At 36.8% G+C, this 25,294-nt stretch overlaps 1 protein-coding gene across 2 annotated transcripts in view; it reads left to right on the top strand.

Moving 5' to 3' along the window:
- Positions 1-25,294, top strand: part of NOX4 (NADPH oxidase 4) — a 90,041-nt gene that overhangs the window by 9,214 nt on the left and 55,533 nt on the right. For both annotated transcript variants that reach the window (XM_032488362.1, XM_032488361.1), the window contains 4 exons: positions 8,048-8,264; positions 10,226-10,390; positions 10,515-10,577; positions 24,033-24,093. In XM_032488362.1, coding sequence (XP_032344253.1) covers positions 8,048-8,264; positions 10,226-10,390; positions 10,515-10,577; positions 24,033-24,093 — 506 coding nt within the window. The remainder of the gene's footprint in view (positions 1-8,047; positions 8,265-10,225; positions 10,391-10,514; positions 10,578-24,032; positions 24,094-25,294) is intronic.

The following is a 25,294-nucleotide window of genomic DNA, read 5'->3' as shown; positions in this document are numbered from 1 at the left end:
ATACACTAAAGTCAGATTTTTTTTTTGGTGTTCATTTGGATCTTTAAAATACATTAACTTTCCTTCCTAGGAGGTCAACATAGCATGGCAGTTAAGAGCTACATCACTTAATAGCTGTGTGACCTTGACAAATAATTTGTCTTTTTGTTTGTCTATTATATGGGATTAATAATAAAATGCATGTATTATAGGATTGTCAGATTTAAATATTTGCATGCACCAATGTAGTCAGAATATAGATATACTTAATAAATGTTAGCAAGAAAAAATTGTGCTTATACTAATACTAATAGCCATGTAAGAAAGAAACTCCACATTTAATTGTTCTTGAAGAATCCTTTTTTTTTTTTTTTTGATGAAGACAGCATTTTTGAAGAGCCCAGATTTTTCTATCAGCAACGTAATTTGATGAACTTACAATGAAAACTGCTTATCAGGTCAACAATTTTTATGTTAGGTCTCTAAAATTCGATTGATTTTAACAATAAAGGTTTATCTTGGGACTTGCAAGACAAGTCTTCTCCTGAGGATATTTTTTTTTCTGATTTTTAATATACCTTTCTAGGAGGTTGCTATTTGTATGCTGTATTAAAGATATTTCAATTCAGAAGACATTCAGAAAAAATTTTTTAAAGCCGAAACTGTTTCCTTTTCCCAGACATGAATGTAACTGGACATTTCTTTCCTCATTTTCATTTGAAAAACTCATCAGGAGGAGATATATACCACCATTTTCACTTACTGATAAAAGGGATATTGGAGGGAAAAGCAATTATGAACGTCACAGAACCTCCGCCAAGAGCCTAACCCTACTGCTTTGAAAAGCATGTGGAGGGAATGCGTTTTAAATGAGATTTGGCACCTAGCCTCTCAATCTGAAGATAGTCAACACTCCCACTGGCTCTAGCTCGGAGTGTTGCATGGTTAGTAATTGTATTTTGTGTTTTATTTATGTAAGAGAGGAAATATAACGTGAGAATTCTGGAAAAGGGAGAGGGAAGGTCCTCCTCAAATGTGTGGACGACAGTGACAGCCAAGTAATAGTAAATGACTGAGCCAGCTCTGCTGAACTTCTCAGACTATTTTATTACAGTGATCCCTGGATTTCTCTTTTAAACAGAGCTCTCTGCCTTTAGGGCCTGCTTGCTGGCAAGAGTTCGTTGTAGAGCATGATTTGTTTTCTGCTTGAATTATTTTTTTTTAAGAGAATTTAAAAGGAATGATTTCCTATTGCATGTTTCTAAAAACATTTGTTCATTAAACCCCGGGGAACACAGTGGACAGCCTTTGTCAACAATGACAAAGAACCAAAGGCATTGTCGGCTTCATAGGATTTGAAACTCAAGAAGTTAACCCTGGTTAGACAAATACTTATGAGCTTAGGCTTGTTGTCCTGGTTTATCTTCCTCCTACTATGACCTTAGGAGGAGGAAATGAAGAATGTGCTATTGGTGGGTGGAGGTATTTATGCAGTACAGTTAAGTGTTAGGGTTGCTGATCCCCAAGAATCTTCTCTTCTAGAAGCCTCTTACCCCAAGGGCTCCTTTTGCCTGATGTGGAAGGAGGAGAGCGTGTGGGATTTTCCTTCTGGGGAGAGGCATCTGCTCTTACTAGCATGTCAAATGGGAACTTGGTGAAGCCAAGGGAAAGGAGGTCCTGGAAGCTCTATGTTGAGCCAAAGCTATTCTAGCACTGAGGAGGACAGATTCATTTCCCTACACTTCCTTTAGTTCCCTTTCCTTGTCTCTTTTTCTTTCCAAGTCTATTTATTTATTTATTTGTTTGTTTGTTTGTTTGTTTGAAGTCTAGTCAGTTTACAATTCTGTGTCAATTTCTGGTGTACAGCATAATATTTCAGTCATACATATACATACATATATTCATGTTCATATTCTTTTTCATTATAGGTTACTACAAGATATTGAATATAGTTCCCTGTGCTCTACAGAAGAAACTTGTTATTTATCTATTATGTATATAGTAGGTGGTATCTGCAAATCTCGAACTCCCAGTTTATCCCTACCCATCCGCTTCCCCACCCAGCCCAGTAACCATGTTTGTTTTCTATGTCTGTGAGTCTGTTTCTGTTTTGTAAGTAAGTTCACTTGTGTCTGTATTTATTTATTTATTTATTTATTTATTTATTTATTTATTTATTTATTTATTTATGCTAGATTCTGAGTTTTTTTTAAGAGAATACCAGACTGTGACGTAACTACTGTTATTATCCTCATTTTACAGATCAGAAAATAAGGCACAGAAGGTTGAATTAAATGACTGTTCAAAGCCACCCAGCGAGTACCTGATAGGGCTGGGGGCTGGACCCGTAGTCCGACCCCAGAATCTATGCATTTTATTCCAAACCTTTACTTAAATTATCGAATTGTTTATTCATGGTTTGGAGGATACTCAGGCTTGTGAATAAAATACATTCAGGTGATATGAAGATCTAGGCTATCTTCCCAATTTACCCATATAAGTTTGTGTGTGTGTGTGTGTGGATATGCTTGCATGTTTTGAGTAAGAAATTCAGTTTTGTTACAAATTACGTAGATTCCAAGGTTCTGAAGGTGAAATTTAGTCTTCTCAGAAGACAGAGCAGGATGAAAATACTTTCTTTTTTTGTGCTACTTTATACATGTTTCTTAAAATGTACAACATTGTTATAGAACATAAGTAGAATAACAATAATACAGTTGTATTTATGTGGTACTTTAGTCTCCAAAATTCTTCCACATAAGTTGAAAACAACAATGAAAAATCTAGGTTCTAGACTAGAGCCAATAAAAATACAGTGGAAGAGATTCTTTAATCAGCATTCTTATTGCCGCAGTACGTCTTTGTAGCTGCTCATTCAGTGAATGGGTTGCGCACGTCTTTTAGTCAGTTACCAAGCTCGGAGTGGTTCCTACCACTGCTAACAACACAAATTAAACAGAAGAATGGGAATTGCATAGGGGGAGAAAAAAACAACCTACAAATGTTCGGGGGGAGAGAAATTCACATGAACACCGTATATCCAAAAGTACAGAAAATTATACACTATATAAAACCTTAGGTAAAAGGGAGAAAGTCAGGTTATAGCTGAAGGTTGTAGTTGGACTAATAAAAAATTCCAGTGTTCTCTGCGGCCTTGTTCCAATATGAAAGAGAAAAGAAAATATAGCAGGGCGATGTATCTTAGGTAAACGTTAGTGTTTTCGAGGTTAGGAATGTTTCTTACTCATCTTTGCCAGCGGAATCCCTTTCGGAAGTCATCACTCACTCTTTGCTGGATTAACTGGAATTACATTAATTGGCTTTTAGCTAGGAATGTGTTGTCCTTCTAGGCCCTTCCAATTTCCCTCAGTTATCAAAGTATTGCAGACAGCAATAAAAAGATAATCTGTGTGTTTGTTTCAGTGTAACTTGGATTCCCATTTTGGGCCTGTCACGTATATTTAGTGTTGTCTAGATAATAAGTTATTATGGCAACTGGTACATCCATTCCTGTGCCAGAGGAATTAGCTTGTAAGTCTTGACTAGTTTGGTTATATTGTAGACTGGCATGTTTTTGTTGGAGATTTTTGTGTACTTCTTTGGCTAAAATTTCTTTGGATCATGGAAGGAAAATTTTCATCTCTTTTCACTTGCTTTCTTTCACTTACTGATTCTTGAATTTTTCACCTAAAATAGATAGGGTGAATAAAATTCCTGTGAAATTAAGCCTTTGTTATGTGGAATCCAAAATTCCCTCACGTAATATTTACATTATTTTCCATGTGTTAATAAATATAATGTTGTCTACAATGATGATCTTTTAAGGCAAGTATGTGTTTTTTTCCCGTTTCTAATTTCCCACTCATAGGATTAATTTTCATTTTTATGTAAAAAGTGATTTCTGTGTAACAATTATGGACTAAAGTCTTATGATTTGTTTACTTTTGCTAACGTTTCATGCTAAAGTCCAGGTGTGAGGGTGGAAATTGAGATCATGTGGTGTTTTTTCCCATAAGGATGTCGTATGTACAGAGAGGTATGGGGTATACAGCACATTTTCATGTACATGAGGTAATCTATGCTATAAGCTACTAGTGAATTTTTCATCTTTTAAACTGTGAGTTTACTTTTTCTCCCACCTTGAGGATAGAAATAGTGGGCTTCAGACCAAATACTTGTTCACATAATTTTAACCTCAACTTTTCTCCTGGGACCTTATTTACCATAACAAGTGGTTCTGGCTAGAGGTACAGGGTGAGAGAGTTGGAGACGAAGGAGAAGGAACAAGGGCGACGTTTACTTTAAGAAATATTTTCAGTACATCAGTGTTTTTCTGAAATATGAAATCATCTTTTATCCCCCACTGCCCTTTTAGTAAAGCCTAATTGCAGAGGCGATAGTAACAAATACTGGAAAGGATATTTTTTCCTTTCCCAGAGATCAAAGCCCTGTCCTCTATATACCTGTGCAGTAGAGAGTAATGGACATTATCACTCTCTTTCAGTTGAGGAAACTTCTTTAAATGGTCTGTTTTACTCACACACTTAGGGAAGGTTCAGCTCTTGATCCTATGTCCCTAGACTCCAAGGTTTAGTTTTGCCATCTGCGCTGTGTCTGTGGCTGGCTACATAATTGCAGGGCTCACTGCAAGATGAAAATGTGGGGCCCCTTGATGAAAAATTATTAAGCATTTCAAGATGGTGATGACAGAGCGTTGAACCAATTACAAGGCCATTCTAAGAGCGGGGTTCCGTGAGACTGCACAGACCATGCATTGATGATGTTGGCTCTATCTGTGTTGCCCAGTCTTCTTGGGCAACACCACCGGCAAGAGCTAGACACAGTAGTGCCCTGGTCAAGCTGCAGGATGCAAGTACACTCAGGTTATCAATAGCAAGAGCCCAGGAAAGAATCAGGCAAGAATCTGCCTAGTCCAAAGTGAGGGTGAGACTAAAACTTTGGTTGAGCATCCAGATGCTGCGGGTTTCCTGAGGTGCGCCAGATCCTTAGCTTAGGAAAGCTCTCTGTCTCTAGATGCTGCTAGCATGTAGGCTTGACTCTCTTGATACGTAACTACTTAGATTAGAACTGGCTCAGGGTCAGCGCAGAGCTGAGATCTCAGGTTGGACTTAGCCATACTTAAGGGTGAAGAGAGAGGCTGTAAGTTGCAGACTGATTTAATGCTATTCCCTGCAAAGGTGAATGTACACGCATGGTTAATTTTGCTAAATGTCATTTGCTAAAGCCTAGACATCTTTATTGAAGTTAGAATGAATTCAAGCTACTGTGTTTGTTAAAACCAACTAACTCAATCATGTGTTTCAGCAACAATCACAAGAAAACATTGTTTGCATACTTCCAGGCATTCACAAATCCATTCGATGAATATTGAAAATTTGCTACAGATTACAGGCCCTGTTCTAGACACCAGAAAAACAGTAGAGGCACAAGACAAATCCTTGACCTTAACTAGTGTACATTCTAGAGGATGCCACAGAATCCAGTGAATTCCAATGGGTTTTGCAATATTGAATTTGAATGAATTTTCTTAAGCTCTTGTTTCATACTTGAAGCAAAGTAAAAAGGGCTGTCAGAAACAAGTTGTTATATTTTTTCTGCAAAGAAAAGAAACTTTTTGTATGTTATAGACTATTAGGTAAAAAGTAGGTTCCTCGTGGGACAAGGATTATTTTTTTCCACTTTAAGAATGGATTAAAGTCACAAACATAAAGATCTCATAAGTGACACTGAATTTGTTAGAAATATGTAACATGCAATTAAAGTAGAGATGATTCTGTGATTCTCCTTATGGCAGGCCTGGTGTTTTTGTGATGGTTAACTTTTGCCGTAAAATGTTTTTTTAATTTCTATGTCTTAACCTGATATGGTTTATTCTGTGTACTGTATTGTTTTCTATGACTTTGTCATAGCCAGGCATTCAAAAAATAATAGTATAAATATCATGCCTCTTGAGAAAAAAAAGAAAAAAAGAAAGAAATCTATTTTTTGAAATACTGTTGAGTGTGAGAGCACATCTTAAAATCCTGCTGAGTGCATTGTGCATTGCATTAAAATCCCAACCATGCATTGTGATACACCATAAAATGCTTGACTTCTCATGATTGAGGAACACTAGACATTCCAGAGATACTTCAAAATCTCTCTTTTGGAATATAATACAACATAACTAAAAAAAAAAAATTAGTAGTAAGTGTTCCTATCCCACACAGTCTGTATGCCTCCTTCCCCCACCCCTGACACCATCACTGTCTTAACTTGGCAAGACTCTCTGCTTTCCACTCACTAACATCTTTTTCCCTTTTTTTCCCTGCTTTCAAATTACTTTTCATTTAATTGTAAAAGATACAACAATAAATACAAGAATATTCCCTTTGTTTTAACTTTAGGATGCACTTGCTATATTCAAACCAATATTGTAGTTATTATTTGCTTTTAAAATCAGTTCACTAGAAATGCATTGATGATTTACTACGTGCAAGAAACCTGCTGGGGGAGCTGGTGAGACTTGGCAGGGAGTGTGGTCATAAGGGGGATATATGAATGCAGAAGATACTATCCCTTCTACTAATTGGGGAATAAAGGGCGTGCCTTTGTTCATCCTGCTCCCTCGTGTCGGGATGGCATTCTCCTCTTCTCTAACCATTGGGGTCTCCACATCCTTCAGTTGCTTCCCCCAGGAAGCCCTTTCCGGAATGTCATAATCAGAGTTTATCATTGCTGTATACTCTCTCACTGTATGTCTATGTAGCATTGCCCATTTTGCTTTTTTTTGTTGTTCTTGTTGCTTTCATGTCTAATTATGCCCATTGGAGCTGTGCTATGGCTGTGCAATTTAGACTGATTGAAATTAAATAACATGAAAAGTTCCGGGTTTTGCCTGTACTCCATTTCAGTTGCTCAGTAGCCACACGTGGCCCATGGCTGTGTACCAAAGACTGCCTTGATCATCGGTCTCCTAACTTTCGTATATTGGGACTATTTAGTATCATTATTCTTATTATGGTTTTTGTTGTTTTAAAGTATTCTTTGTCAAATCATTGGTAAAATCATTATAGCTGTGATGTACTTAGATACGCTTTTATAATGCACTAAAATTAATTATTTGGGAGTGTGAAGGGCAACTTAAAAACACACTAACACACTCTTAGCCAATCAGGAAAACTAATTTTGGAAACCAAAATTTTACTATCTTCAAAATTGAAATAAAACACACTAAGACATTTTCAGTGCATTTCAAAATCTTGCTCTTTTCTTCAAGATTTGCTTATGCAAAAAGAAAAAAAAAAAGGTTCTGTATAATCTGTCATTGATTGCACTGTCCCTGTGAGGTAGATCTTAAGTCCTCATGATAAGAAATACAGAACACAGAAAGTTGGATGGCTTGTCTTAAATCTCACAAAATATGAAACAATCAGAATGGGATTTTTAGAGTTTTAAGAGCTCCTTCCTGATTCATTACTTTGAGCCTTTTATGTGGTCCTGTTAATGGCGAAATGGAAGAGTACACAGGGTTAGGGTCTGATTGCTGTGTGTTGTTTTCAGAGCAGAGGAGACGCAGGCTTCCAGTTGCTGCTGTTATGTTTGTCTAACGCTTCTCTGTACATCTGCAAGGCCTGTTGTATCCAGTCTTAGCCAAATCAGATATGACCCGTGTACTTTCTCATTTGTGTTTGAAGATGTATCGAAAGTACTCATCATTATAGGGTTTATTGAAGTGAAAACTTGTGTGTGATTGAATGCCTAATAGACTTGAAGTAAAGGCTGTCAAATTCAAGAATACTTGGAAAGATGGCACGTATCTTCCTACCCTGTATTTGTGGCATTTTAAGGGAGGGGCACTAAATGTGTGTTAGTCTCATAGTAAAGAATTTATTTAAAATGTTAAGATTCTCAGTTGTTCGTAAGTAAGGTATATGAGAAGTACCTTTTGGATGAAGGCTATGTAAAGTTAACAAGAAAAAAAGGTTACTTTCTCATACTGTTTCTGCCTGATTTCAATCTCCTTTTTGCTTCTTTATTTTTATTTATTTCCCTCATTTAATTTTAGAGGGCTGCTGAAGTATCAAACTAATTTAGATACCCACCCTCCTGGCTGCATCAATCGGAATGGAACCCACTACCAGGATATTCACTTACCAGAGGATCGCGCAGAACGTTTTCGTGAAACTTTCCCCGAAGGAATTTCAAAACCAGATGAGCTTACCCAGAACACATTTGTGAAGATTTGTATGGAAGAGCCCAGGTTCCAAGCTAATTTTCCACAGGTCAGATTAATTCTGAGTCTTTGATGGTCTCTGCAAAGTCCGTGTTCCCATAATAATTGCATGTAAACATGCTTTTGAAGGTATATAAAGCAGTTATTCTTGCAGAAGAGAACATTTTAGGATGTTTCAATAGCAAGTTAATACCTATTGTTCCATTGTAAGCAGCTAACAGTTCAAGAAGAAAGACCTATGCTATTATAGAATATAGAAAGTTCCTGCTTAACTGACCATTTGATCTTTGCACACTGTGGCACTGGCATTTGCCACAAGAAATGTGACAAAGATATTTTCTCCACGCATTGAGAAAAATAGGCTGAATAGTAAAAACAATAGCGAAAGAATTAGTACTAGTACTAAAAATTATTGTACAACATTATATTATTGTAAATACCAAGTTTTAAAACCAATTTATTGACTGCTTACTGTATGCATAATTTCTTTTAATACTCACAGTAACTCCTTGAAGTAATTACTATCATCCTCAATTTTCTGAAGAGGAATTTGTGGCCTAAATACTCAAAATACCTTGACCAAACTTTACAAACACGTGGCAGCAATAGAGTGCAAAACCAGGTCTTTGACTCAAACACTTGGTTTTACAAAACTTCTTCCCCAAATCCCCAGCTAGTAGTTTGATAGCATCTTAATCTTGCCTTATGGCTACGAGCTGCCCACAAGGAGACTGCACTCTGTACTCCTGGTCGGTACCAAGTGGAAGTCAGGAAATAGTGATGCTGAGTGTCTGTTTTAAGAAGAAAGAGGAGTCAAAAGGCAGAGTGATTTGTAGATGACTTTGGAATGAGTGTGTTAGTCTTGTGTTTCTGATTAATAATAATCCTTTAGGTTGCTATGAAACGTTACAAATTTCAGAACTTTTCTGGGCGTCACACAACGCTATACGTTAGGGGAGGGGCAGGTATCCTGACTCCCGTTTTGCTCGTGGGCTACCTGACGCTCAGAGGGTACGTGACTGTCCCACAGTTGCAGAGTTTGACCTGTGTTACTTACTCTTCACACAGTTTCTAACTAAATGTGAGGAAGAGGTATGATCTGTCTGCATGGAAGGGGGAAGATCTGGAATAACAATGTATCTAAGGTTTAAAAAAGTGACCATGAAGATAAGTTGGCAGCGGGGAGGGAAATAGCTCAGTGGTAGAGAGCATGTTTAGCGTGCACAAGGTCCTGGGTTTAATTCCTCAGGACCTCCGTTAGAAATAAGTAAGTTTGGGTTGGAGGTCTCAACTGTTGAGGGAGAGAAAGTGTGCCATTGCAGGAGGAATGCTGGCCACCCAGGCTCTGCTGTTATCCTGGGATCGGGGCTGTCCCTCCAGCACACATGTGAAATCGTCACAGTTTCCAAATTCTATCTAATTACCTTCTGTTTGTATTATAGTATGTAAAAATAAACTGTGAACAACACACTTAGTATACCTATGTTTAAAATATGTGCAGAGACATATCCTGCATTGGGTATATGTTTTATACATGGACATTATGCATATAAATTATGCATATTAAAAATATCTAGAGTTTTCTTTTTTAACAAACATTGGACTGGCATATTTTTTTCTAAAATCATCTTCAGATTTATTTGAGCTTTTAACTTCCCTTTCTTCTCTCTAGAGAAAGATATTGCATATATACATTATATATTTGTTGTGTGCAAGGAGGATGTATGGAACAATGCATGCTCACCTGTCAATGGTAGTTATACCCTGGGCAATGGCTTGAGGGTAGGATCTTGACATTACTTTCCCTTTTATTTTATTCTTTACTCTTTGAATAAGTTGCAGTGAGCATCTGTTGTTTTTCACTCACTTTTCTTTACACTTTATTATTCAAAATACAGATTAAAATATTATTATTCTATTATTACTGGAATGCATCAAATAAGCAATTGGCCAGGACAAAAAGCTTTCTATAAGTATTTCCTAAAGTGTATTTCAAAAATTCTCCATTAGACTTGGCTTTGGATTTCTGGACCTTTGTGCCTGTATTGTGCTGAAAGACTTTATAGGTGTATCCGGAGCAATAAACCAGTCACCATCATCTCGGTCATAAGTCATCCCTCAGATGTCATGGAGATTCGAATGGTCAAGGAAAATTTTAAAGCAAGACCTGGCCAGGTGAGTCAGTGTCCAGCAACTTTTAAAATATCCTTTATCTTTATATATATTTTTTGAAAATTAGCATCATTGAAATATTTGAACTTTATTTTGGGTCATTTAAAATTTTTTTGTTGCTTTTTAGTATATTATTCTACATTGTCCCAGCGTGTCTGCATTAGAGAACCATCCGTTTACCCTCACAATGGTAAGAAACTTGTTTCTTGATTTTTTTTAATTTTTAGAATGAAATGTGTTTTTTTCTCTTAGTGTCTGTGTACTCCACCTCATTCTAGTAATTATTCAAGGCTGTTGCAATACACTTAATGTTTAAGTGAGCCATCTTTTTACAAAGAAATAATGATCTTTGCAGAAACTTTGTAACTATTTATTGTTTTTCTACAACTTTAAACTTCAGGTTTTAGTATATTTAATTTATTAAACCTTGTTGATTCAAAATGCAGAAAATTTACTGGATATTTGCACTCTTCCTTTTATGAAGTATGTACCAAAATATAATATGTGCTTGATTTCTTTAAAGAGATTACATTTCAGGAAAAAGAGAGTACTCTGAGTTGAGGTGAAACCTAAGAACATGTTTAGAAAAGAAAAAGCCCAGTGTAATTGGCACCCAGGCTGTGTAGGAAGAAGGAAAAGAAAACTAAAGTCAGAAAAATAAAATGAAACAAATAATGGGGGAAAAATCCAGCTAAGTAATGGCATCATCAAATATTTCGGCTCATTGATTCACATTATTTTTTGCCTTATACAAACGGTATGAGTGCATTATAAGGAAGTAAGCAACTCAAAAGTATGTAAGATCACATTGGAAGTTTCCCTCATTTTCCCCACTCCCCAGTCCTTTTCTCAAGTTTGACATATATTCTAAACATTTTCCTATGTATTTTGGCATATATAGGCATTTGGCCTTTGTTTGCTGGATCATTTATTTTATAATTTTCTCTTTTCACTCTGAACAATACGCCATAGCCAACTTTCCATGTTACTGTGTTTGTACAGCCTCATTCTTTCTAATGACTCCATAATATGTCACAGTAGGAAAAAACTGTAATTTATTTAATAGTCCCCACGGATGATGGGGGTTAAGATTTTATTCAATTTCTAACAAGGGTAACTGAGATGGGGACCAAATGTTTAAATATATGCTTATGATATGCAAATAAAGTTGAACAAGTTACTGGGAGGGGCAGAAAAATAACTGAGAATAGTGTAATGAACTCTATCACTGAAAACTTTTACTCTCTCTCAAAATAGAAAATCCAGGAACTTTTCACCTATGGTACCCAATGAGCAGAGGCTTCTAGCTCTAATCTCTTTCAGTTGGCCTAGGACCCTTGCACAGGGCAAAGGAGAAATAAAGTATTGTGTAGAACATGAAAGGGCTTTAAGCAGATGCTTTATGTGGCCTGACCTGCCTCCCGAAAGCCGATTGGGTGAGAGCTCTGATATCCCTGTAGCTGGCTTGAGGCACAGCTGGAAGGAAAAGAAAAGGAAAGAAGGGAATGCAGGGCACAGACGGAAGAGCAAGGATCAGAAGTAGGAGAGAGAATTGAGAAAGGAGACCAAATTATATGTGCAGTAAAAGAGGGGTAAATATTCACACAAAGGGCATGAACTTTGCAACTCAGTCACAACTCTGTCACTTACTAGTTCTGTCTGTGAGTGGATCTCTGGACCCCGCTAAGCCTCAGTTCCATCGTCTGCAAAATAGTGCTAATGATACTTATCTGGAAGGCGTATTGTCAATATAAGTTTGATGAAATAATGTGTGTAAAACCTTTGTCACATGGTCGGTGCAGGCTTGTTTCAGAAGATTCAAGTTCAGGAGCGCGCTGCATGGAGGCAAAGAGGTTGGCTGCCTGGGACCCGATGTCCATCACAGCTTCTCTTCTCTCTTACTTTCTTCAATTAAGAAAGGATTTTTCCTTGTTCCTTCTGCTTCTTCTAAGCCACTCCTTCCGTTCTCTTCAAAGAACGTGAAAGTTCTCTAAGAAGAACAAGAAAGAAAAGACCTAAAAGAGTTTGGAAAATAGTGCTTAGTATATATCACTTCTGAAAATTTATAGTGCCTCTTACCATACGAATGGTTTTGAGATGTTCTTTCATAAATAATCCTGTTAAATTTTCTTCACCCTTTATTTAAACCTTTTCTACTTTCCCAGTTTTGGGTCTTTGTCTAAACTAGTCTCTTTGCCCTGGGAACCAACCACTGCTTTTCCACTTAACTCACACTCTAAACACCACACAATCTCTTGACCTTTTCCTCTTATAAGACCCCGTCTACTCTCTTCAACAGTTAGTGTCATGAAATGATGTGCTTAATGCCTGTCTTCTCCTAGACCATAGGCTCCGAGAGCCCTTGCAAAGATACATTTATAGCACAATTTCTGGTACACAGAGTAAACAGATAAATATATTTATAAATATAAAGGTAATATATAATTAGTGTTTGGGACCTACCTTGACACATACTTCATAGATTGTCTTTTCCTCCCTTCTGTTACCTGGAAGGTGAAGCCAGAGGGAAAAAAAAAAGCTGGAGGAATTAAGAAGAAAGAGGAAATGCTGTGGTTGAAGTGGCTCTTAGTCAAATAGTAGCCTTCCAGTCGGGTTTTGAGTCTAATCTTTAAGGTTGTGGTGGCTTTCTCTTTAGCTAAGAAGAAGGGAAATGAGCTAATGGCAAAGGTGTTTGAGGAAGAACCACCAAACAGAAGGGAAACAATTGATGGAGAACAGCTGGTCAGAGCCAGCAGGCCATTTTTCACCTCCACTGCCCCATTCTCGGGACTAACGATGGGAAATTACTTGTTCCTAAATTTTGTGCTCATTTGACAAATGTTATCAATATTTCTTAGGTTTGCCAGCAACCTGTAGGTGGAAACGGATCTTGACTTTGCAAGTTTAGGTTTTGTATTCACATTTACCTTATTTTAAACATCATTTGTTGTATGTTTTGATTATGCGCTATGAACGCTCAACTTAAGGTTTAATTGTTTTAAGAAGAATTCTATCTCACAGATATTTTAATTATAACAATAGTTGGCATCCAAAAGAAATTCTAAGGCAAAGGAAATTCTTTTTATCAGGCCATCCATGTACCATGTACTCTGTAGGCTTAGCAAATGGATTGTAGCCCTCCCAGATTTGGGGGGAATGCTAGCTGGCTTACGCATACCATCCCCCAAGGGAGTTTCTGTTTTCATAGGAAAAGAGGAGAATCTTACTGCTGCCTGGAAATGAATTTAAGTAAGGCAAAAACATTTCTAAGCTAAATTTTACATTACGCTGTTATGTGAATGTACTGTCTTTTCCTGCCATTTCCTCCTTTTTTGTCCAATTACTTCTATTTGACACTTACATGTAAAATGCATGCTTTTCAAACATTTTCACTGGATGGTTCCCTTAAGGGTTCCTTTGAAATAAAACAAAGCAAAACAAAATAATTTCCCGTATGCCGATTCCCACTGAAAAGTGTGTACATATCCATCTTTGTCAAGGATAATAGTCCCTACTAATTAAATGCCTAAGAGGTTCCTGAAAATGTTACAGTATTTAGTTCAACTATATTCCTATGAGACATGTATTGTTAATTTTATATGATGCAGAAAATAAAGTGACTCAGAGATATTAAATAACACACAGCTAGTTAGTGGCATAGGTGAGGTGTAAACACAGACCCCTGCCTGGCTGAAGTGTCGTTAGCTCCTCTGCACTGTCTCTCTTCTGTCTCACCACCCATCCATGTTCAGGGCATCCATATTTCTAAAATTCCTATTGCTTTTGGACGTACTTAGTGGAGTCAACAAAAAGAATTACCATTTAAAAAAAGAAATTTACTGAACTATACGAATCAATTTTCAAGACAAATATGCAGTCGAGAGTTTTAGATTGTCCACACTGCTAAGATCTTCTAATATTGTGGAGAGAGTTGAAAAGTCAAATAAATTCCCCTGCTAGAAAAGTCTAATACTTATTTTAATATACTGTGCCAGAATAAGGAAAAATCAAATCTATAACGTATACATTGATCACAGATTCAGTAGCTTGAATTTCATCTCATTTTTAAGTGGAGGTGAAGCTTTTACAACTGAAAATACCCCAAAAAATTAGTACAAAGATAAAGCACAGAAGCAACATAGTATTTTTCATTATTTCAAAGTAATGGTAAGTTTTAAGTACTGATTTAGTTAGAAACCCACAGGTTAGAGTTTTAATTACTTAAAATGCTTCAGCATTTCTTATACTTGATATTGACTTTGCTGCCCAAGAAGACCTGCTAATTTGGTGGGTTTTCCCAGGAAGTTGCAATTATTTTCTGCTCTGGCACTTGCATTGTCTCAGGGTGGAACTAGCAGGCACATGTTTGCTGACAGAAGTTGATGGAGATCAGAGGGCACAGTGTAGTATTAGACACTAGATTTTGGAACCCCAGACAGCTGGGTTTGGAGACTTGGATCCTCCACTCATTAGTACTATGACCTTGGACAAGATAATTAACACACTTAACCTTTGATTTCCTTCTTTATAAAATATGGATAATAATAGTAACTTTTATCTCGAGTTATTGTGAATATGAATTAAAAAGATATAATCAAATGCTAAGCAGAGTGCTTGGCATATAGTAAGTTCTCAGTCAGTAAGAAACCGTGTTATGGTTTTTATTTCCAGTAATGACTGGACAATCAAAACAGGAATAAACTGAATTTCTTTGCTTCATTCTCCAGCATGCAATGACTGACTAAGCTCGGGTCACAGACTGGGTTAGAAACTGTCCCTTGGGGGACTGATACCTTGCCTCTTGTGGTTTACTAGCCTTTAGGATGAACGATGTTTCAGGTTGGGTTTCCTGGGAAACAGTCGAGGGGTAGAGATTTGCATGTCAGAGGTTTGCTGGCGAGGGGTGAGGGACGAAGAAGGCAAGGCAGATGATGAACTGAGATATATTCCAACAGAGGTCTCAGCAGGTCGGACAGGCGCTTACAGGTGAAATGATAGTTCAGAGTTGCCCTGTCTTGGAGTTAGGAGACCAAATCTTTATTCTCCCCAATTACTGTCATTGAACTTAACACTTAGATATGGGCAGGGAAGCCTTCTTCTGTGGATGGCAATTCCTGGGGAGGGTCTTGGTAATAAGTTCTCAGCAGGAAACACTTTCAGCAGCTGGGAGATTGGAGAAATAAGTGTTTTGATCTTGAAAGTTGGCAAGAGAGGTGGGAGGGAAGAAGACCTGAACACGAGTTTCCACTGCAAATAACAGTTAAATATATGTATTTAAATTTATAGGTTTATATACATTTATATATCTATAAATATATAAAAGGTGTATGAAAATTTACCTTTTGTGAGATAATTCTATTTTTAAAGCTTAATCTTAACTTTGAGACATATAAATTCTAGTTTATCTAAATTCATTAAACTTTAAAAATTTGTAGTCCAAACACCAGATTTATTTGTTTTTTTGGCTGTTGTTGGGGGAAGGAAGTATCTAAAGCATAAATTGTTTAAAGGATCAAAGAAACCCAAGTAACACAATTGATGACAACTTGGGAACCAAAATTCAAGTTTTGTTTATTCTTCTCCTTCTTTGGACCTTTATTGGCTTAAAACTTCAGTAGATTTTTCATTTTGTCTTCCAGCTATGTAACTGATCTCTCAAAGTGTTTTCTAGCTGTGCTGTGTAATTACCAAAGTTTGGATTTTCTACCAAAACAAGCCTATTAAGATATGTTCTCATCTAATTTAGAGATATAAATCAGAGATGATTTTTTTTTAAAAAGCTCAAACATAAGAAAGCATGAAACCTGCTGACTACAGAATGTAACGTCTCTTAGTATTTAACTGAGGAAGACATTGGTTATGTTTATTAATATTTTTCATGGATTCTTAAAGAAATAATGCAGAATCTGCTTTTTTATGGTAGCAGTTGATTGACATTTACATAAATGTCTCTATATCCTTCCATTATTATTTTTACTCAGAAACTCACATCTACTTTCCTGACATCTGTATTCTAAGTTGTATGATTCATTATTTTTAAGCTTGGATAACCTGATTTCACATATTTTTCCATGAGTCACAGGAAAGTCTAGTGGTTAGTTTGTTATTGTCTGTGCTTTTACATAGCATGCCTGCACTTGCCATCATTTTTCTGCTTTTTGTTTTTAACCTCTCAACCAGTCACTGTGGGAATAGTCTTTCCAGTTTTCAATGAAAACCAGACAGGAATGGCCATGGATTTCTTAAGACTGGCAGACTATTTTTGTTATTATTTCTTTAATTCCATGGGTTTAAATATAATCAGGAAGTCTGCATCTGCTGTTTTGATCTTGAGTCTTGATCTCATTTATTTTACTCTTAAGAATTGCTTTTCTCTAGTGCTTCACAAATCTTTTGCTTGGACAGCTTAGAAACTCAGCTGGGAGAGATGATAGATTAGCCAGACAACGATGTGTCTTAACCACAGAGCAGGCACAGTGGTGAAAATTGCTCCCAAAGGTCACTCATGTTCAGGAAACCGAACAGGGCATCTGAATTCTCTAAAAATTTAGACATTATCTAACTGCTCTACTTTGACTTTTTTCCAGGGGAAAAGAAAATATTCCTTCAGTGCCTAATGTGAGCCTGCAGGATAAATATGAACTTAAATAGGTCAATGTATTCAGAGCAAACCTGTTGTTTAATATTAAACTTGATTTGTTCATGTGGTATTTGGGGTACCTCTTTTTACCTAAAGATGATGAATAAAAGCTCCTTTCTTGACTTAGCATCTCCTTCCAGCTACTGCACCATTTCTCAGTGGTTTAATCCTTTTCCTCTCATTCTCTCTTAAATCCACACTTCTGCTCATACCACTCTACGTAAACATTTCTGTTGACCATGTTACTGCTAAATCCAATGGCCATTTCCCAGTTCTTAATTGGATTGACTTCTCAGCATCGTCTGGCACAGCTGATTGCTTGGTTTATTGATACACTGCTTTCATTTTGCTTCCAAGACACCCACTCATCTGGTTTTTCTTGTAGGTTTCTGGGTACTTCTACTTGGTCTTTTTTTTGTTTTTTGCTGTTCCTTGTTATCCCATAACCTTTAAGTATCAAAGCACTCCAGTGTCCGTTCCTTGAACTCCTTTTCCTCTGTAGCTAAATTCCTTTCTCTGGTGATCTTATCCAGTCTTATTGCTGTATCTGCATGCCACCGTCTCCCAAATTTGCATTTCCAGCCGAGGCCCCAACTCTAGAATTCAGGGTTCTAGACCTGATTGTCTACCAAGGACTTCCACTTGAATATCTGATGAACATCCTAAATAAACATGTCTAAAATTGAACTAAGCTTCAACCTTCCACCCTGTTCCACCCACAGTCTTCTCCCTCTTCAGTTAATACCAGCTCAGTTGTCCAAGCTGCTCAGGCTAACAGCTGGACATCATTCTTGACTTTTATCATTTTTAAAAAATACAGTCAACAGTCCATTCACAAATTTTCTTGAACTCTACTGTCAAAGTATGGTCCCCATTTCCACAGCGGTCACCCTAGTCCAATCTTCTACCACCTGGCTGGCCTCCTGACTGGTTTCCATCTGTCTACCCTTACTCCCCTACCATTTAATCTTAGGAAGTAGCCAGTGTGATTCTTTTAAAATGAAAATCAGATCGTGTCATTTTTCTGTTCAAAACCAGGCAGTTTTCACCTTGGATTATACTTGATATTTATTGACTTGTATCTTTGTGAATGTGTGTGTATGTGTGTGTGTGTGAGTGGGGAAGGGAGGTCAGAGATCAATGTGTCTGGAATGTACTAAGAAAAAGGATGGTAGGGGATGGTGTCAGAGAAGTCATGAGGAGTCAGATTATGTAGGGTTTATATGACATTGCAAGGACTTTGGTTTTTTCTTTGAATGAGAAAGGAGCCATTGGAGGGTTCTGGGTGGAGGAATGACACGATCTGGCTCACTTTTAACAGGAGCACTCTGGCTGCTGTGTTAAGATTAGATGAAGGGAAGAAGAGTCAGAGACCAGCGAGGAGGCTATTGTGGTCATCTAGTCGGGGTATGATGGTGGCTTGGCCCAGGGTGGTGACCATGGAGCTGGTGGGAGGTGTCAGGTTCTTAATATATTTAGAAGTTCAAGTTAGCAGGATTTCTTGATAGACTGGTTACGGAAGACATACAAGACTCAAGTTTTTTTGTTTGCTTGTTTTTGGTCGGAGCAACCGGAACTGCATTGGCTGAGACCGGGAGGGCCGTGGAGAGAGCAGGTCTGATGGGGATTTGTAGAGCTCAGTTTTGGATATGTAAATTTGAGAAGGCACTGGTCTACTTTTATTACATATTTGCTGAGCGAATGAATGACATCTCAGCTCTGCTTTCCACTGTACAGGCTTTCCCTGCATCGTGAGCCCTTCTTGTCTCACCTCCACTTGAACTGCTTGTCTTTGGGTTTGTGGGGGAGTAGTTGCCTGGCCTGTGCTTGGGATGAGGTGAATCTGGGGGTCAAGCTATCCCATATACAGACATGAGCACTATTCCTTTTTAAAATTATAAGCCCAACCCCAGCTTTCTTCTGTTGCCTCTGAGACCTGAGTTTTCCCAGTGCTGTGCGGAGAAGACGGGCTTGCTTCTCAAAATGACCCCCTGTGGAAGGTAGTGGGATTTCAGCTTTGGATGTTTTTTTCACTCAGTTCCCAAACCACCATCTCATCCATATTTCACCTTTCAAAGTGTGTTGACACTCCATTGTTGTTTTCATTCCCCATGTGACCTTTGCTATTGTGGTCCACCTTATTGTACTGCTAAAGTGTCATTTTAGTGTTTTGTTTTTCTCAAGGGAGCTGAGATAAATGCACATACCCCACTGAAGTTAGCAAAAATCTTGTTTACATACTTTCTCAGTGTCTTCCTGTCTAATATTTAGCATGTTTTTCATACAAATATACAAGTAAACAATAATTTTTTTACCGTAAAGTAAACAAGTAAACATTGAAATGTTACCATTGTCAAAATGTTTAGAGTCGCAATGTTGCATCAGTTGTGGTGGATTTTGTGCCCCTGGCTCATTGTCTCCTCTCTTACTTTTAGAACAATCCTCATTTATGAAATTACACGAGCTCCTAGTATAGTCTGTGAAACTTTTTAATACACGATACATATTTGTTGAATGTCTGAATAGATTGTGGGAGAATTGCCCATCATTGAAGAAGCCTTATTGGTTCTCAGGTTAATTCTCCAATATCTTATTAACTGATATGTGAATGCATACCAACTAAGGGTAAGATGCTATGGAATATGTGATAATGACTTAGAAACAGTTCTTGATCTGAAGACACTTACAGCATATTAATACAGGAAAAAAATCACACAGAATTAAAGAGGCAGACCATCATTAAGGGGATAAAAGTCAAGTAATTTGGAAGTTCAGGGAACAGAGAGGAATTTCTGTAGCAGGGAAAATTCTATTTTCATGAAAGTGGTGGCATTTGAGATTGGCCTTGAGGAATCGCTGGTGTTCAGAATGAGAAACGGGAATGAAGGTGTTCTAAATGAGTAGACTAGTAAGTGGAGAAAAAAAGGAGAGAAGAATAGGTGTTAACTGATCCATGTTGGTTAAGCTGGATTAGAGCGAATCAAGGAGGAGCATGGAACATAAAATGGAAAGAATTTGGAACAAAAGTGCTTGGTTGTAGACTGTAGGAAAGAAAGAATGGGGGGTGTTTTTCCATAGGAGGACACAGAAAAGATTAATGAATAGGAGACAGCAGTGATCAGATATTTTCTTTGGTATGTTATTTGAAAAGGACTTGAAAATTGATTGAATACTGGCAGGAAAAGAGAGAGATACCTGGTATTATTCTGAAATTTGAGCCTCTGTTCTGGTAGGATGTATGTTCCATCTCCAGACCTAAGGGAACCAGAAGAAGAAGCTAATTTGGGAAGTAAGATAACAGCAATCTTAGATATATTACATTTAGAGTGAATTTCAGATGGAAATTGTCTCACAGGCATAGAGAATGTGAAACTAGAGCTTTGGAAAAGAAGGTTAAAAATAAAGACCTGACAATAATGATTAAAGAACATTGTATGCTCAGATTACTTTTTCTGGTTTAACAAATTTGTTACACTGGAAATTTAATATTTAATATAGTAACATCCAGTTTCAAGTTATTTTTATTCTTTAATCGCAAAGTTCTTGATATAAAAACAAACGCATTGTGGCTTTTAAATTTCTTTTCCATGTTGAATAAATGCTTGGAAAGTGACATCATTTTTACATTTTGTTCTCAAATGTAAGATGATTATGTAATAGCTGTTGATATTTTTGTGGGACAGTTATAAAATGATTAGTCATTTGAGCACAGTAAAACCCAATGCCATTTTGAACAGATAATTTGAAGGAAATGGTTGTTTTCTTCCAGTATATCAAAGTGCACATTCCTCCAGATCTGTTGTTGCAAATTCTGTCACTTTATTTTCTTCGTCTTAAACTAGGTGACGTGTATTCTGGTACTTATATTAAGGTCAACATCAGCCAAGCTCCATTCTCTTCATCTAGGAAACTTAAGTGAGACTAAAGTAAGACTCAGCAATGTTTTAATGTTTATATTTTAAATTCAACTTTAAAAATATTTAAAATTATAAACATTAAAAGACCTAATAATTTTTTAAATAGATGTGTTTGTTATTTTCTGCCTTCAATTTTACTTCCCAGAAATTAATATCTTTAACAGTATATTATATATTATCTTCCATGTATTTCTATGTATAGAGAAAAAAAAATCTAACATCTGTTTTTATTTTAATGGTGTGAACTTAACTACCTGTATTATCCTGCTTGTAACTGAAAATTTGTTAGCATTTTTCTTTATTAATATTCTAAGAGAAGCAAGATACCCATAGATGTGAATATTGTATTATTTCCTCCCTTTGAGAAGTTTTCTAAACTTTTTAAAAAAGATTAAAGAATCACTACGCTGTGCTTTAAACAACATTTGTGAATCTGAACAGTATTTGTTCAAAGCTACTAAAACGTGATTCTAAGATCTTCGGTCATTGTTTCAAACCACACGTGCTGAAGCCATTCTGTGTGTTGTTCTGTGCAGGCCCCTTTCAAATTTGGGATGATGTGATTGAGCAAAGACTCTGTTAAAATCCGCCTTCTTAATTCCTAGCTAGTTTGAGAATGTATCAACAATTTATAAAGGCATCATTCCCAGGAGTTTGAGAAAAACAGTATTGTGTTTTATCTGTTCACAACCGGAAAAGCCTTAACAGACATCCTGGTACACCTGGCCAGCACTTCTGTAGGCTCCTGTAAGACCTGAGGGGATGTTAAACATCATACGTAATTACCTTTTACAACGTCGCACTGAAAGAATAGAACAGAGATAGGAATATTCGCCAAAATGTGCATTTGCCTTTGAAATATGTTGTAAGATTAAATCAAGCCAGGTGCACACTCAGACATACAAAGACTAACTTTTTTTTTGCTCCCTATTCTATCTCCTTGGCTTAGACCTTCTTTCCAAAACCTAAGACTTAGCTCACGGTCAGGGAAACATCAAGAGACATACAGACTATCAGTTGGTCAGCTTGGAACTCTGTGGAGTTCTTGCTTTCTGGGACCTACAACTTTTACAGCATAGAGGCTCTGCTCAGCCTTAAGGAAAAGTAGTGGGTGGTTTTTTACAGATCACATCATCTTATTTGGGGATTTGCTAATGACAAAACTGATTGATCTCAGAGTTATTAAAAACTGGAATATAAATAAATAATTGAATATTAGTCATAATTATAAATGAAGTAATATCATTTTAATAGCATAAATTAGATTTAAATAGTATCATTTTATAATATTTTCATTTACTTTAATATTTTATACTACTGCTGGCAGTACTAATCCTGTAATCCAAGGAAGAGTAGTTTGGAAATTCCATGTTACATTAATTGTCTACCATGAATATATGCTAGATCATGTGTCTTTTAGTTTGTTTATGATTTGTCATGAACAAATGATTAATACTTACCTTTTTATTTAGTGTTTTTACTAATTTCCAAGCTACCTTTCTTCTTTGATGCGTTATTTACGTATCTCCATGGTGTCATCATCTTCCTTTATTTCTGCCTAGAGCATCCTTATGTGACCTATTTTCATTGGTCGACACAGTGAGCTTGAGGCTCTTCAACTGGCTTCATGTAACACATCCTCTATCACCGGGCCTTCTGAACCACTGCCGTTTTCTTTCATCTGTGCTTTAACTTTGGCCCATTTTTCCCCTTAATTCATAGTGTCATACATTGATTCTACTCATCTTCAACAAATCCTCTTTCCCTCCTACTCCATTTGCTGTCTCATGCAGTCCTTATCCATCTTCCATGTCTTTAGTGGAGACGGTGGCCTGCCATACTTAAGAACTATGTAGTCAGACAGACCTGGATCCAAACTCTGTCCTGTCTTTTTAATAGTTGTATGATCTTGAGCAAAGTTAGTTTTTTTTAAGTCTCAATTGCTCAATTTCCTTAACTATGAAAGACAACTCTCCAGGGTTACTGTGAGGTTATTATGAGACACGAGGCACTTGGCACTGCCCTTGGTACGTGATACTCAATGAACACTGGGTAGTCACATGCAGATCATCCCTTACCCACAACCCTTATGTTAGATGTATTTTCAGAATGCAGAAGTTCGAGAATTTTAAAAGGTATGCATATATAATATGTTACCTAAGCTCTCTAGCAGAATCTGAGGTAGCACTCTTAAACAAATTGGTATTTCTGTAGGAAAAAACTTCTGTATGAATTTTTATACAGAATTATTAGCCTCCTGTCAGTACCTTACCATCAATTCAGGTCAGCTAGTACCACCAAATCAGTTATGAAAAAAACCTCATTTTTCAGAAATTTTGAACTTCGGAATTGTCGAAAGGGATTGGAATTCTGTAAAACAAAAGGGGATTCTGCATTTCCATATTGTGAGCTAAAAATTATTCTCTCATTTTTTCACTCTATGGCTGTTTTCTATAGTTTCTGAACGGGGGACCACAGATACTTTTTCTTACCACCAGTACCGCAGCTCACTCCCCTCCCCAGCTGCCCTTGCCCATTTACTCCAGATTTCTGCAGAGACTCAAGGGGCGGGATGAATAGAGCTCTTTCACTAGGAGTTTCCTCCTTGGACGTGGAAATTCAGGTCATACTGATAATTATTTTTTTTCATTTCCCTGAAATTTGTTAAGATGTGAAGTGTATATTGATATCTGGAGAGAAAAACACACTAAGATCATTAATCTCCATTTCTTCCTTCATTTTTAAAAGCTGTGTCCTCTTAAATATTTTAACTCAAAAGACATTTAAGCAAGATTTGTGGTTAAATGTAATATATTGGCAGGTTTAGACTCTGTATGTATGTATATATATTTTGTTTTATATAAATACCTAAGGGCTTTTAGAGGAACGTATATTGTCTTCTTGACTGGTTAGCATTACTTTCTTTCTTCCACTAATGAGGATCTGTATAGATTTTTTTAGTCCATTCCTTTCTCTTTTCTATTGATTTTGGAGATTTGCTGTGAGAATAAAAGTGGTAATCAAATCATACTCTGGTAATACATAATTATTATTCAGAATTGATTCTAGTATTTATTTATTTTTTTAGTGTCCTACTGAAACCAAGGCAACATTTGGGGTCCACCTTAAAATAGTAGGAGACTGGACAGGTATGTAGAACATAGAGTTTTAAGATACATGCTTTGAAAATAATGAGAATGTGTTGAAGTAGTGGAATTACCAGCATGTATAGAAATGTGCACGTGTTCTCAAGCTGTTGTTTTGTTTTCCTACTTTGCTTGTCCAGTTTTGACATTCACGGTTTTTTTTTTTCTTTGTAAGGTGCATTTTTGGAACTGGAATACTTTTGATATCAGTAATTGTTAATAATGTATTGTTCACTGTGCTTGTAAATCATAGACTTCTACCTGCTTGTCTGAGGTGCTGGCAATAGTGGGAAAACTGAAATGCGTTTTTTAGAAAACATGATTTTTAGAAAACGTGATTAGTGGTCAGTTTTACTTTCAAAGTAATCAACACCTGGAATTGAGATCACACGAATCTTCTGGTTCTTGCATGACTTTTTATGTGGTATGATCTGTATATAGAGCAACTCTACAACATCTTTAAATAGTGGTCATTCATAATAGTAGGTCTATTGATGATATTTCACTCATTTATTCAATAAGTTTTTATTATCTGAGAGAGGCATTGTATTAAGAGTTCTGAGTAAATAAAAGACGTATCAATCACTCTTATATCTTATAGATTTCTCAAAGGAAAGGATGCAAATGTAAATAAAAATAATTTTTAATTGAGTGCCAAACTAGGGGTTGGTTTGTGAAAACTATAGGATATCAGGAAAAAAAGGCAGATTCAATGTAATCTAGGGCAATAAGAGAAGCTTCACAGAGAAGATAGAGTTTGAAATGAACCTTGAAAATCAAGCCAATGAAGAGAGATCATTTAAGTGAAATCCACAGCACTGTCAAAAATCAGGTAAGGCAGTGAGTAGACTGTGTTTGAGAAGGGCAAGCTAACCTGCCTAGCAAGCAAAGATGCTCTTCTGGGGGAGCCAACCTGGTGAAGATCCTGAATGTGTTGACAAGATATTAGAACAACTTAGAGATGTTGGGGAACCTGTGAAGGATTTAGATTGTCATAATGAAAATGGTATTGATAACTTGCTTGTTGAATGGATTAGAATCAAGGACAGACTTATTGGTACTGGGAGGCAGAGGAGGAAAAGTCACCGGAGGAGTCGGAATGGAAACTGGGGACGAGAAGGAATGTATTTACAAGCACAGCTTAAGAAGTTAGTATTGGAAAGGTGGAACTAATTTCTGTAAACATCAGACAAGGACAAGTTAT

The sequence above is a fragment of the Camelus ferus genome, chromosome 10, assembly GCF_009834535.1.
Source record: "Camelus ferus isolate YT-003-E chromosome 10, BCGSAC_Cfer_1.0, whole genome shotgun sequence".
NCBI lineage: Eukaryota > Metazoa > Chordata > Mammalia > Artiodactyla > Camelidae > Camelus > Camelus ferus.
Note: the sequence above shows the minus strand (reverse complement) of the source record. Positions and strands in the feature narration are given on the sequence as shown.